Genomic DNA, 15,742 nt, shown 5'->3' on the forward strand with positions numbered 1-15,742 from the left:
GTTGACTGCAAGTCTGCCTCATCACCTTACCACCCAGCCTCTCACCTCCTTAGTAAATGCATAAAGCCATTAGCAGTTGGCATGAATTGGGACCCCATTAAAAAGCTGAGGGTTATACTCTTTAGAAAAGCTGAATCACAAAATTTCCATCCAGAATCCTGCAAAGGGTCCCAGAAACATGATTTTCACTCATCCTCAGCTTGGTAAGAGGCGAGGCCTTCGAAGTATCAAACCTAATGTAATATTTATTATATAAGAATTATTAACCAGGACAAACACCAATATCAAAATGTTCACTTGTCAAAAACCAGGAGGTAATGGAGGCACCCTGGCAAGGTTTGCCCAACAGCAGCTATTTGTGGGTGTGCATTACCCTGCAGGGAAAGGCCTGAATCGGTCATGCTGGTTTCCCTACTGTTTTCACTGTTTCAATACAGACAACAGGGAAGAACTTTGGGGAAGAGTATCCGATTTGCCAACAGAGACAACAAAATATGAAAAGCTAAGTCCACAGGGCTTATGTGAGCAGATAGTTGTGCTTCAGGCAAAGTTGTTTTCCAGGACAACTTCAGGACAGCAGTGAATTTCAATTGTACATAATGTGTGATCTTTATTTTCAGGGTAGGTCTAGAACTGTTGTTGTTTTACATTTAAGTGTATACGTATGTGTAGAAATAATATGTATATACGTGTAAAGTACATACTATGATGGAACAGCTCAAGGTAGCAAATCAAAACACAGTGAAATACTGCATAGATATTTTTTCCCAGACAATGTAACTCTCTGGTGTTTATTTTTTCTATAATGTGACAAAAAAGACTTTCCAGTCATTCATTAGTTCTATTGTGTTACAAAAATAAAGATCCGATTTTGCAATTAAACCTTTTTTCTATGTTCCGAGTAAACCCCAATGATAAGTGGTAAGCAGAAAAGCTCTGAGTTGTGACAAAAACAAGTAAGTTTTAGTTGGCTGGTTTTGTTTCAGAACACTTGGAACTGGCATTTCTTTTGCACTGGTGTCTTCACCCTGATTTATATTTAGAGAACGCATGATATAAAAACTCTTTGGCTTTTGAATATTTATCAAGGAGAAGATAAATCTTCAGTATCACACTTTAAAATTATTTTACTGGCTTACGCAAATGAAACTCTATATTGTGTTGTCAAAAATCTTCATTCCACTGCATTAAGTAAAAATATTGTATACTTCATAAATATCCACAAAATAATACTTTAAAAGCTGTACTAATCTGACTATGGAACAGTTGCTCATCACGAGATTTATTCCTAATAACAGTAACAAGTCTCTGCAGCTCCATTCATTAGAGGATAACAAAGCACTGAAAACAGTCATTAAGCCTGATAACTACTTTTCTTTCATCCTTTTATAGAGTAGAACAATGGGCAAATTATCTGAGCAAAATTATCTGGTTAGAAGTAGTCTGTTACAATCTAATTCACTATTTAAAAAGTCAACACATAACAGAAGAGAGATATGGCAGTTACCTGTAACTCAGCAGCAGAAGAAAAGGTAGATATGTCAATCTGATCTACTAATATGACTCGCATCACTGTCACAACTCAGCCTCTTAGAATCTTAATTCATTGTATGGCGTTGTGTACAAGCAATGCCTTTATATAAATTGTGAACTGAAGCAAAGATGTATTAAGTCAAAACACAAAACCTGAGAAAAAAAAGTCTGCAGGTTTATCTTTTCTTTCTGACACAGTGCTATTTTCTCTTTGCACAATATTTGACAAACTTAAGAGTCTCCTGGTCATTTGGTAAACAGCAAGGCCTTGCTGGAGTAAGGGAAGCTGAACTATGCTGAACACTTGTCCTGGTGGGATAGAGTTAATTTTCTTCCCAATATCTGGTATAGTGTTGTGATTTGGATTTAGGATGAGAATAATATTGATAACACTGTGGTGTTGATAAAACACTGTGGTGTTTAGCTGCCTGCCGGGTTAAACCACGACAACACTGCATTTTGCTTCAGGACCAAAGGAGTTCCCTCCCTCTCAGCACTCTTTATCTCATGCAATGACAAGATTGGACACAAAGTAAATTGCCAGAAAGACCTTTGCTTCCCCTCGCCTGCTCTAAATATTAGAGGATATTGACCTCCAGCCCTGTTTTATTTGAAGGAGTTCTGAATTATTTTCTTGTCATTACAAATCAGATAACATAAATCACACCTAGACCCCATGGCAGCTAGTATTATACTGCTGCATGGTTAAATCAGATGATGCTGCAAAGAAAAAATTCAACGGAGACTTATCCAGTACTGACTCATGCATGCCTCCTTCCAGCCATATTATGAATTATGCTAATGCACAGAGGCCACAGATGAGATTAGAGTCCAACTGTCCTAAATGCTTTAGAAAACAGCAGGGGAAAAAAAATATAAATGCTCTTAGTTGCTTTTAGACTAAAGAGGAAAAACAGCCAAGAAGAGAATTTTCACTTTCTTCATGTTACAGATGGGGAATAGAGAGATCGAGACTAATCAAAATTTCTGAACCTCTTCCCAAAGATTTTGCTAGTTTTTTATCATATCCCTAGTGTCTTATCAAGGGAAGGAGCCTGTGTCAGAGGCTGGCTCTAAACCCCAATCTCCAGAATCCTAACCCAGGACCAAAAAACTTCAAATTAAATTATTCTCTCTGCTTCTCCTATATAATAAGCAAACGAATTCAGAAAAGGAATCTCCTCTGCCTTTCAACAGACATTTCTGTGTCCTTTACCTGATCAGAGGCTGGTGTAATGCTACCAGTGATGCATGCACCGTGACAGATATCACTGACAGGTGGAAATAGTCAAACATGACAGGAACATGGTGGTGCAGACCTCTCCGGGGGTGGAAGTGAAGACACAGTGTACGGCTGCTGATCATGGGGATCACTGGAACATCTCTCAGCCTGGAAGAGAAAGAGGTTTACAAAGGTTGGCGAGAGCTTGAGTTGTCACAGCCTGTGACATGCTACAGGCAGCAGACTGGGAAATGGCTCGAGGTGAATTTTTATCACTTCCCAGCTTCATAGGGGTTTACATAACTGATGTCTTGTGTTGTACTTGTGCCTAGCATAAACATAAATAAATATAAATATACATATACATACACATATAAGTCCAAAAATAAATAACAGATGTAGATATAAATATACTGTATAAAAGAAGAACAGATATGATGTAATTCTGATTTCCCCTGGTGATTTTCCTTGATGTCCACCTATACAATTGTTCTGGGGACATTAAGAACTAAGGGGCAGAAGGAAATGCATTTAGCAAACTGCTTAGCTTATTTGAGTGTTCATAGCCAGGACAGCTCACTACTTGTGATTTTCAGTGTAAGAACAATCAACTCAGGCAATCTATGAGAGTTAGAAGCAGTCCTGTGTCAGAAAGAGATGAAAATATTCAGGGTACCTTTCCAGATAGCTGATCTTATGAAAAACTTTTTGCAATAGGCCAAAAAAAAGAGTAGGTGAAGTAACCGCAGAGAAACAATACAAGTTGGACTGGCTTCTCCATTTTTCATTAAATAAAAAAGACGACTTTAATTTAAGGTTTGATTATAACTATTCCAGAATAACTTTCCTAGTGTGCAGTCAACCACATGACATCTGAGTCACCTATGGGGCAGGAGGCTAAGATGTAAACCTAGAGCATGCCTAACCACATCCTCCCAATGCAAGTGAAACTCACTTCTAAAGAATTGTTTTACAGCATTAAAGACCCTTCTGAAGCCAGTTGCTTCCCAGAACTGAGAAAACCTATGATGAGATGGTTGAGTATGGTGCATGGTTAGCGCCAAGAAGTGTTTCAATGAGATTTGCAGTATATCCTTTTCTAAAAATCACTGCTTTTTTTTTATGGTAAATTGGATTAATAATTCAGATGATAACAGAAATTAAATGTATGTGTTTGAGCACAATTTCATAACTTAAACGTTTCAGTCCTTTTTATTTTTGGCTATCACCTAGCAGTTGTTTTTTCTCTGTTCTAGACCCATCAGCATCACAGCTAATGAGTGATGGTCCAGTCCCACTTGCCTGAGAGAACAAGTATTCACTTTTTGTATCTTGAAGGTAAAGGAAACTTGTTCTTGAAATTTGTTTATGTGCCCTATGGATATGAATAAAATCACATGCAGACAATCTTAGCATGAAACACAGCTCAAATGATTTCTCTGCACCCCCTCCACCCCCATAAAATGCTGCTGAAGTCATTGGAAGCCTTTTCTGTGCTTCAGTGAGGCTGAATAATGTCTGGGATCACACTTTCTGCTATGTCTCAGGAAGGGATGCAACTTCCACTTCATCTAAGACTATGGAATCCAATGCAGTTGGAAGAAATCAAATTCAATGGGAAGAGTCTTTCCTCCTAAAATATAGAGACAGCCTTAGTCTTAATACAAGAAAAGCGCTTAGCATGTTCATATACCCATCTTGAGCCAGAAAATACTTTGTTCTCTCCTGAGATAAATGAATTCCTGAACCACAGCCCCTGCTTACATGGAGGTGAGTGATGATATTCCCTTTGACTTTAATAGCAGCAGACATAGAGCAACACTTAACACCTTTGAAAAATTCACACGTAAAGAAGAAAAAAAGTTGCTTTAAAGAGGAGTATGAGATACACTCTTCAAATACAGAGAGGAGAAACAGAAAGACTTCAACACTGAGGCAAAGGAAAGACTTATCAAAGCTATCCATTTTTCTAAAGGACTCTCACTTCATCAAAGTAATTTTCCAATTGAACAAACCCCTGCATTACTAATTGAGGTTGAAAACAGCACTTACTGTTGTTCGCTATCAGTAAAGTGCAGGTCCAACTTAAGCTGAAAATCTGCCTCACTCAATGCATCTTCCACCTACAAAAAGAGAAAGGTAAGGTTACCTTTGTAAGTTGGCACCTACAACACTGAAGGCAAAAGTAGATGGGTTTGTCTGATAAGAGCAAAGGCAAAAATAGGCAGCGACAGCAGCACCCCACCACAGTGGCAGAAAGGAACAAATGTGACAGCAAGTCAAGGTAACTGCTGAAGGAGTCAGAGGGAGCCAGAGCAGTCAGAGGTGTTTTCTGCTCATGGATGTCCTGTCATGTCAAAAAAATCACTCCAGACAAGAGTAACCAGAGTGTGTAGAGCACTGCATTTGTCGGATGTTTGCTCTTTGCACACTGAGGAGTTGGCGGAGTATTTCTAAAGCTGCGCTCCCTCATTGAGCGAGTACTCATTTGGGTTATCTTGTCAGCTGAATGAGAACAAGGACTAGATTTTCTTGGTTGAGAAATAGCCATGAATCCTTCGGTTACCTACCTGTAACTAATGCAAGATTCAAAGAAAACAATCAGAAATGGCTCAAATAATTTTGACAATTTCTGCTCTCTCATCATTAGCCTTTAACTTGTTTCTCAGCAAACTGAGGCTTTCCTGCCTCCCAGTCACTCCTTCTGGTCCTTGACAGATTCATGGAGGAAGTTTATCAAGGATTCTCATCTAGAGCATTTTCATTGCAAAATTCAAAGGCTTTTGCTGTTTTTAAAGCTTCAATTAACAGAAGTTTAACTGTTCGCTTTGTTGCGGGGTGCTGAACATGTTTATACACGGTAGGATTCAACTTGCCAAAACCACTGAACATATCATGTGTGATCATAAGCCGACTCACTAGTACCTTCATCTAATAGGTCCCACCAGCAAGATTACCCTTCTTTTATTGTCGATAAAAGACTTTAATTGGGTTTTATGAAACAGTATATGAAGGGAGCTGTCAGTTTCTTAGCTTCACCTAAGAAAGGAAAGGACTACATTGGACAACATCCCAGCTTGGCACAGTTGAAGTAACTATTACCGATGGAAATAAATAAATTAGAATAGAAGAAGGATTAAACTGCCCAGCACTTTCTCCTTTACTCCTTTGAAATGTCTTTTCTTCCCCAGCAATGTAGAAAAAAAGTTTTTGTTTCTATCAACTTAAATGGAAATACGACAAAAAATTATTCATTTTATTACCAAACTAAGTCTTTTTCTGTGAGTGTAAGCATACTTTATTGTATACCAGAGTACAACAGAAGATGCAAAGGAATGCAGGTAGAAAAGTAGAGTTGTTCACTGGGGATAGGGTATTATAAATAAAACTTCTTTGCACCCAATTTTTGCCACAAAATGGTGAGGTAAGACATCTAGGTTCTGTCTTTTGTCAGTGGAAAGCAACAAGCAGATGTATACAGTGAGCTGACCCATCCTGAGGTACATATCAGAAAAGGACAATTGATTTCTGTTTGTGCTGCATCTTTCCATTGACAATAGATAGAGCCTAGAGAAAGATCTTGGCCTAGATACACTTCAATTTTAGATGGCTCAAATTAGGCAACACGAATTCTACTTTCCTGAGCTCATTAGCACGTTCTTAAGAACGGATGATACCAAAAATGCACTGAAGGCAATATCAGAGGCATCTAGCCTGCTCTGACAGGTAGGATCTATAAAATATATAACATAAAAGATGTTTAGTGTCAAGTTTTAAGCCTAGCCTTTAACAGAGCACCACGAGGCTGCTCACTCACTCCTCCACCATGGCCCCGGAGGGATGGGGAGAAAATATAAAGAAAAGCTTGTGGGTCGAGACAAGGACTGGGAGGAATCACTCACCAGTTATGGTCATGGGCAAAAGACAGGCTCAACTTGGGAAAGAAACAAAATCAACTTAATTTACTATAAATCAAAACAAGGATAATGAGAAGTAAAACCCAAATCTTAAAACACCTTCCCCCACCACTTCTTCCTTCCCAGATTTCTCTACCTCCTCACCCCGGCAGCACATGGGGACAGGGAATGGGGGTTGGGGTCAGTTCATCACCCCTTGTCTCTGCTACTCCTTCCTCCTCAGGGGGAGGAGGACTCCGCACTCATCCCCTGCTCCACCGTGGGATCCCTCCCACGGGAGACAGTCCTTCATGAACTTCTCCAACATGAGTCCTTCCCACAGGCTGCAGTTCCTCACAAACTTCCCTGGCCTGGGTCCTTTCCATGGGCTGATCTTCAGTCCCAGCCTGCTCCAGCACGGGCTTCCCCACGGAGCGGCGGCCATCCTGGGGGGCATCCATCCCCCTGCTCCGACGTGGGCTCCTCTCTACCCAGGCTGCAGGTGGGCATCTGCTCCCCCACTCCCCTCCGTGGGCTGGGGGGGGACAGCCTGCCCTCTGGTCTCACCACAGGCTGCAGGGGCATCCCCTCCTCCCCGCCTTCCTCACTGACCTCAGGATCTGCAGAGGGGTTCCTCTCACATCCCAATCCCTTCACTCACTGCAGGTTCCCCTCTTAAATCTGTTCTCCCACAGGTGTTACCACCATCACTGATGGGCTCAGCCTTGGCCAGCGGCGGGTCTGACTTGGAGCTGGGGAAGTTTCTAGCAGCTTCTCACAGGAGACACCCCTGCAGCCCCCTCCCCTGCTACCAAAATCCCTGCCACAGAAACCCAAAACATTTATCTAGGTTTTCCAAAGGTGAAGTTCCCTCTACAGTGTACCTTTTTCTGTCGAAGCAAGAAAATTGAGAATCAAGGATTGATTGTACTTCGACAAAATTATCAAAGATGTAAAATGTAAACCCTTCTGAAGTAATATGGTATTTCTTCTAGCATGACCACAGGCACAGAGATGTGAGGAGAAAATTCCAGCTTCTGTTCACTAAAAATGTTCTTTCCCTTTTGTGTTTGTCTCAAAACACCTGGAAGTATGTCTTTCAGAAAAAAAAGACTTTTTCCTTTTTAATGAATTGTTGTCACTAAAAATCACAGTTGCTGGCAGTTGCAAAGGAAATAATCATTATTGAAGCTACAGACTGAATTTAAAATAGGAATGCAACTCAAGTATAGTGCTTCAGACAAAGCACACCTCATCCTCCAACAGAGGGGATGAAATTTTGGGTCTGTGCCTAATACTGCTGAGCAACTGTCACTGAAATCTGAGTCTGTGTTTAAAACAAGTTCAATAGCTAGTGACACTAGCTCAAAACACCTTGAGGCAATGAGCAGATGTCTGAGAGACTTCAAGATATTCATCACTGCATGGGGTCATGCATTAAGGTGCAAGTATAGGATATTTTTAATCCCAAAAGTGTATTGAAATCAGACTGCTTTGAATAGTGCAAAAACCACATAAAATCAAATCACAGTTCTCACTACAGCGATTACATATTTTCCTTTGTTTATTGGAAGTGTAAATATTAAGATGCGTGAAAATTGGTCAGTTGTTCAAAAATCACTGGAGTCTTCATGAGAATGTATCATTAAAAGGCTTATGCACAGGTTGAGACACAACAGAATTGCGTACGGTAATTACATGACACAAGTTACTATACAGCTTTGATACCTGCTGGACTTTCCTGTGTTTTACTTTTTTTCACTTAGTAGAACCACAGGTGCATAAGATCCTTTACATGGGAAAAAACAAAATGGCTTTTCCATAGCTTATACAGAAGAGGCATTAAAATTTCTATCATTCCTCAGTCTTCTGTATGAAATAATATTGTCCTTAAATGAAATATGGGTTGCTTATTTTAGCAATACTGGGACTATTATGATGTTTTTCACAGTTATCATATACAGACTGTATAATTTTCCAAAAGTTTGATAAAGTATCAGATTATTTTTTTTAATTACATTTTTTTCTCATGAAGAAAAGTTTTAAATTTTCACACCAAACTACTTAAGAAATCAGCCTGAAAAATTTCTCTGGAATATAATTAGTGTTTGACTGGCTAAGCCAAGCAGTTTCCTCCCAGGTATTCTGTAAAGGGTCTTGCAGTGTTTTTTGCAAAGTTCTTTGACCTCTCAGCTCTGTTAATGATTAAAATCACAACTTGTGAAAGAGAAAATAAAGATCTGTGTTTGTGGAAATACATTCATACTAAACAATGAATGTCATTCTGTTCTGTAATATTCCATACACCCAAATAAAAGTAAGGGAAATTCAGAACATCTGACCTCTGGGCAATATTATTGCATTTCACATGCTGATCTTGTCTCCAGTCAAAAATAAAGACAGACAGTTCTGAACAGAAATTTTGAAAGCTTTCTTTGAAATAGTACATGCATTTCATTCTTTCTTTTTTTCCTCTAAAATCAAACAAGACTGAAATTAATTTTGTCATTTCTCATTTGATTAATTTTTCATTGTTTGCATCAGCTTAATACTACTTTGCATTTTCTTGCAACATCATTTTGTGGAAAGTCTGCACATTCAGTATCCTATTCTCTGTTGCTGGGGTGTGCTTACATTCCCCCTAGTGCTCCCACCTTGGGCCTCATAACTTGTGCAAAAAGACCCCCTATTCATCTGTGAGCGCACACAATTTTCCAGAATGTGCTGTTCAGAGTTCCGACTGTTTTCTAACCTCTGCCTTTCTTGCCAAAGGACTGTACTGTTAGGGAAATGCATTTTATTAAACACTGTTTGGAATCTGTGCAATAGAAAGTATTTGTATATGAAAAGCAGAAGTTTTTTATACAATAAAAAGCATATACAAAGCACTCCTATTTCTGTTGAACCAGCCTGGAATCGAATGCATCGTTTCAGTTTTGAATTCTAATTTTTCAGGTTTACATTTACATCTTTAGCTTAGCTTTGAAGAGGTGTGAAAATACTTAGAGCTGAAGTTTCCAGCATTCTTGTTACGTACCTCCATAATATGTAACCATTTAGCCAAAATGTCAGACTGAATGAACTGGATGTCCCATCTCACTTAAATTTCTCTGGAAAGTACAAAATCTAATATACTGTGATATCCCAGCTTGCTTCGCTCTATCCTCTCCCTGCTACAAAATTGTCCCTGAATGGAGCCAGCAAGCAAGGAGACAGACAAGTTACCTGTTTTATTGCTTGATGAAAGAGGCAGAGCTCCTGCTTTAATAAGAATGAAAGCTAAAGCTTATGAAAATAAATTAGACTTCTTTGTAACACTGAAGGCTGCCTCAGCCTGCAATATTGTTTCCTATGAATTCAAAGAATGCTGCATTCTGGGATAATATAGAAAAAGGCATCTAATAAACCAGAGAGTTTTAAAGCACCATTTATATGGTGAAAGGTATACTCAGTGCCACTTCTAGGTGGATAATTGAGGCTTCTTCCATTTAAAGCCAGACAAAAAAGATGTATATCTATACTTAAACTTATCTAGGGTTATGCAAGAGGAGGGGGGAAAAGCCAAACCAAACCAAACCAGTAGCAAATGGACATTAGGTTTTATTGTTTGGGTTTTTTTGTACAGAGCATATCTCAGCAACTTGTCTCATCAACAAAACTACCCTAGCACCATGAGGAGAAAACGCACTGCTCCCTTTTTATAATATTTGATAATTCCAGTTCTGACAGCAGAAACCACATGGAGCATATGAACTCAATACTTCCATTACCCAGTCTAACTTGCTTGTCTATTTATAATAACTTCCATTTACAGAAAAAGCAGCAAACAGATCCTTCGCCCTCAACCAAAAAAACTCACCATAGCACACAATTGGCACAAAAAGGACTCACATCTGTTGTGTGTTAAATAAGAAGTTATGAACAGAGATAATATTTAAAACACTACAAATCTCTAGGTGTTTTGCCAATGCCACATTGCAAGGATTGCATCCAACATATGAGATTATGTGACAGAGATGCAAAACTGTCTTTGAAGAGTAGTTGTGGATACAGTAGGTTTCTTCCGAGCATGGTGCCCAGTGGAGTGGCACACTTTGGTCTCTCCCATATTTAGATCAAATTTGTAAAGTTTTGGAGGACAAGACGTCAAAGCAGAAAAAAGAGGCCTGGAAGCATTAAGCAGAAGTGAATTCTGTTAATCTGCTCAACACGCAAAAAGTTTTGCAGAGCTTTATTTTTTGCATTTGATTCTTTAAAGTGTCTTCAGCAGCTCATCTGGGAGCAACAGACCTGTTTATCCTCTTATTCTACACCTGTGAAAACCCAAAGCAACTTCATCATACAGAGATAATGGAGTTTTCTCTGTGCAAAACCATTCTGTAAGTATAGAATTGAGCAGCTGCCTTTTTCCCAAGGGACCTCCTATGAAAAGACAAGTGTGATGCACACAGCACATCAAGAGTCAGAATGAGTTTTAGCTGTGAGGAATCTTGTGGGATTTTTTTTTTTTTTTCATTTTGTGAGGTGCACAACTTTCCTGAATATTAATGCAAAAATCATCAGAAATCATCTCTGCTCAACACAGCGGAAACTGCTGTAATTTCAGGGGAGGGACTTTCAATCAGAGATGTTCCAGTGAGGAAGGATAAAATTAATATTCAATTAAGCATGTTGGAACATTTTCCTAACGAATATTGATAAACTTGCATTTAGTAATTTTTCATATAACACAAAACAACAGTTCGAGGGAGGAATAAATTGATGACACTATGTTAAAAAAAAAAACAAAAAACAAACCAAAACAACAACAAAATAAAACACCAAGAAGAAGTGGGAGGGAAAGGGAAGTATGTGAAATGAGCTTAACTTAGGTTCTCCAGCTGTTTTAATTTAGAGCTCTATATAACCCATGGATACGTGTGTTGAAATAGGACAAAACAAATTTTAAATCTCTTCATGTTCAAACATAAAGTTTTACAAGGAAGGACAGGTGAGCACCTCTGACCGTGAGTTCAACACACAGCATTTAATTCACACTGGCTGCATAACCTGTAGGACCTATTTTTGATGGCATGTTGATTTTGCAAAAACAGCTGATGTCATGTGTCTCTCATTATCACTGAAAGCAAGTACTAATGCCATATATTTTGTACCAGCCCTTGTGCTGGCAAAGCACGGCGATGACACATTGGCCCAGGTCTCACTGCCATTCTACTGTGACACTTTCTCCCCTTTCTGTTTAAGAGTCCAATAAAACAGTGCTCTCCATACCCTAAGATTGCTCCTCTCTTGTAGCTCCTAAGCACAGGAGTTATCACTGGAAGACATTAGTTTCACATCAGTAAGAGGAAGCCAAAGGTGTCTTACAAGATGGGTGGTTCAGATCATGTACTTCCCTTGTGCAGGTGCTCGTGTTGTTTGAAGGAGTGCATGACAAATGGGGAGAAGGATCCCAATATGAACATCTTCTAGATGAGTAACAGAAAGCAAAGGAGTTGTATGTGGACTATAGGAAGGGTAAGCTCCAGCAACTCTGCCATACACTCCTGCAGTCAGAAGCACTAAGGAGAAAGGTGAGGAGACCTCTGAGTGGTGGAAAGGGATGGGGTAGCTTGGTCACAGTATTGTCATTGCTGTGGCAAAAAACAGTCACAAGGAGAGAGGAGGAGGAGAAGATAGCAGTAACGGATGGTAGGAGTAGAAGCTGGTCCTAGAAAGATGCCAAAGATTCCCAGTTTTCTCAGGTGAGGTCAATCTATACAGATATGTAGAATGAGTGATCTAGTGCACAAATGACAAATTAAGGTCAATACACTTGAGTTTCTGATATACTGATTTACCAGTATATGTCAACACTGGAACGCCAGGGTGTAGACTACTCATCTTAACAGAGACAGTGCATAGGGTCTATCTGACCTAATGCAGATGCTTATTGTGTCAGCATTTACAAATAAATAAATCACCCCAGGCACCCTTGTCAGTACAGGTAATGATAGGTACAGGACAGTCAATCTCCTTCTAATGCAAATGCTGGTATTTGGTCAGAAAAATCATGACTTTACCTCCACCAGCTACATTGATGAGACCTGTGACAGCACAGAGACCCCATGACAACTTCCCCAAAGGAGATATTTCTGCAATGGACAGCTAAAGTTAGGTAAGAGGAATCCCAGCCCTCCTGGGTTTTATGTGCATCCCAAGACAACTCACCCTTTCGCCATCCAGAAGCAGGTGCACTCTGAAGTTCATTGACTCGTTAAGAATGATCTCTTCATTTCTGTACAAAATCTGAAATATTCTGCTGTAAACGTTGTTTTCATGAACACAGGCTGAGCAAAGGCTGGAATCACCTGCACAAAACACAGACAGACTCCTGGTGTGATTTCTGCAGGGAGGTTATTTTTTCTCCTACATTTTCACTTCAGGATTATCAAGGCCAGTTGTATTAGTACTTGTAATTAACCACTTGCATTCTCAATAATTAATGGTAATGGAGCGGATTGTTATTGTGGGTTGCAGGTTCCCAAACATGGTATTTAAAGAAAATAAATGTTAAACTCTAGGCAGGCTGGATTTCATAATGAGAATAGCTGACCCTGCGACAGCACTTACCCTATTAATTTTATTTCTAATGAAAGCTAAGGCATCAAATGTCTCCTGGAGAGGCTTGCTACTCAGCACCATGAGGACTGTGGGTGTTCACCTATGAAATTTCATCTTTTATCTGCAATGGGCATCTTTCAGAAGAGGGAGTTTTCTTGTCATCTCTGGTGCTCTCAGAAGTTACTATCTGGGAGGGGGGACAATAGCCAATAGCAGATCTCAAATGTAGAGCCTGGAAGTACAGAGGCATCTTAAGTAAAAATACAGAAAAATAAAAAAAGCAGCCATTTTTTCAAGATGCTAAAAGTCCTGTGGAATCCTTCAGGCCCTTGACCCATGTGAGAGCTGTGAAATTGAACCATACAACTGGGATTAATCTGAGGAACTCAAGAACCAAAACCCTAAGTTTCTCCACATTGAATGCAGTCAATAGCTTTATATGTGTGTTGATATATCACATCATCACAAATGAACTTCACATAAACTCAGGTGAGATTTGTCCTTCCTAACTTCTAGATGCCTCCAGTGTATTTTGTTTTGGTTACTATGGAGCCTATGGAATTTAAATCATCATTCATCTGACAAAAAAAAAAGTTCATGCTTTAGACTGAGGCAAATTTTTGCTTGAAGTCCACTGCTTATTGAGTAATTCTTTCACTAACAATAAAACAGTGTGACTTGCTTTTCTGTACAAACCCGCATTGGATGCAACAACATTTACTACAGTGAATTCCTTCCAGAGGAGCCTGTGATGACCGTGTGACTATTTAATGAACAACTGGGAGCCAGAGTTAGGTACTTTCAAGTTGTGTTTTGGCTGTTAATCACAATCCCCTGTTAATTCTGCTTCCATAGCCCCTGAGCAACAGCTTCCTGCAATATGTACTCAGAGCTGACTTTGTTGCTTTCCAGCACTCAGTGCTGTAGGAATCTGAACTTTTGAAATATAGTCCATTAGCAGATGGCATTTTGGAACTCTCCTGACAAGGTGTGCTTAAAAAAGGTGTACCAGTATCAGTCCTTCAAAGAGAGACAGATCTGTGATCATCATCAGGAAGCCAGCAGGCACATGCTTTTTACAAAGAATAGTTTTTCAGAAGGTACTTCTGGGAATTTGGGCCTTTGCAGAATTGTTTTGAGTCCATGAGCTGTGGCAAGATAAAAGTCCAGGTCAGAAAGTCTTAGGGACTGCTGGTTTGTCAAGAATTTCAAATCAGGACCAGTCTATTCTGCTGTGCTAAAGCTATTGCTTTGCTTTTTAGTGCAAGAATCATACATAATTTGCAATCAGAAGTCAGTGAGTGAAGACTAACAGGGGACTAAAGATTTCCTGAGGTAAAGGTTGGTTAGGGGGAAAAAAAAAAAAGAAGATAAAAGACTTTTTAAAAAAATGTGGTGGGTTAACCCTGGCTGGAAACCAGGTGCCCACCAAAGATGCTTTATCACTCCCCCTTCTCAAGTGGACAGGGGAGAGAAAATATCTCATGGGTCGAGGTAAGGACAGGGAGAGATCACTCAACCAAGTACCATCACGGGCAAAACGGACTCAGCTTGGGGAAAATTAACTTAATTTATTGCCAATCAAATCAGAGTAGGGTAATGAGAAATAAAGCCAAATTTTAAAACACCTTTCCCCCACCCCTCCCTTCTTCCCGGGCACAGCTTCACTCCTAAATTCTCTACCTCCTCCCCACCAGTGGCACAGGGGGATGGGGAATGGGGGTACAGTTAGTTCATCACATGTTGTCTCTGCTGCTCTGTCCTCTTCAGGAGGAGGCATCCTCACTCTTCCTCTGCTCCAGCATGGGGTCCCTCCCACGGGAGACAGTCCTTCACAAACTTCTCCAACCTGGGTCCTTCCCATGGGCTGCAGTTCTTCATAAACTGCTCCAGCGTGGGTCCCTTCCACAGGGTGCAGTCCTTCAGAAGCACACTGCTCCAGCGTGGGTCCCCCACAGGGTCACAGGTCCTGCCAGGAGCCTGCTCCAGTGTGGGCTTCCCACCAGGTCACAGCCTCCTACGGACACGTCCCCCTGCTCCAGCGTGGGGTCCTCCCTGGGCTGCAGGTGGAGATCTGCTCCCCCGTGGACCTCCCTGGGCTGCAGGAGGACAGCCTGCCTCACCAGGGTCTTCCCCACAGGCTGCAGGGGAATCTCTGCTTCGGCACCTGAAGCATCTCCTCCCTCCCTCTGCACTGACCTGGGGGTCTGCGGGGCTGTTTCTCTCACATTTTCTCACTCCTCTCTCCCACTGCAGTTTCTGTGCCCCAGCAACTTTTTTTCCCCTTCTTAAATCTGTTCTCCCAGAGGCACCACCACCATCGCTGATGGGCTGGGACTTGGCCAGCAGCGGGTCCATCTTGGAGCCGGCTGGCATTGGCTCTGTCGGAGATGGGGGAAGCTTCTAGCAGCTTCTCACAGAAGCCACGCCTGTAGCCCCCCCTGCTACCAAAACCTTGCCATGCAAACCCAATACAAAAAAAAAAAAA

The 15,742-nt window shown here is 40.6% G+C and overlaps 1 protein-coding gene across 1 annotated transcript in view; it reads right to left on the reverse strand.

Moving 5' to 3' along the window:
* The window catches only part of FAM135B (family with sequence similarity 135 member B), a 214,094-nt gene that overhangs the window by 66,023 nt on the left and 132,329 nt on the right, over positions 1-15,742 (reverse strand). Inside the window, exons 4-6 of the mRNA XM_075024404.1 lie at positions 12,862-13,001; positions 4,808-4,878; positions 2,750-2,923 (exon numbers count right to left, since the gene is read on the reverse strand). Of these exons, the coding sequence (XP_074880505.1) occupies positions 2,750-2,923; positions 4,808-4,878; positions 12,862-13,001 (385 nt within the window). The remainder of the gene's footprint in view (positions 1-2,749; positions 2,924-4,807; positions 4,879-12,861; positions 13,002-15,742) is intronic.

The sequence above is a fragment of the Buteo buteo genome, chromosome 3, assembly GCF_964188355.1.
Source record: "Buteo buteo chromosome 3, bButBut1.hap1.1, whole genome shotgun sequence".
Lineage (NCBI taxonomy): Eukaryota > Metazoa > Chordata > Aves > Accipitriformes > Accipitridae > Buteo > Buteo buteo.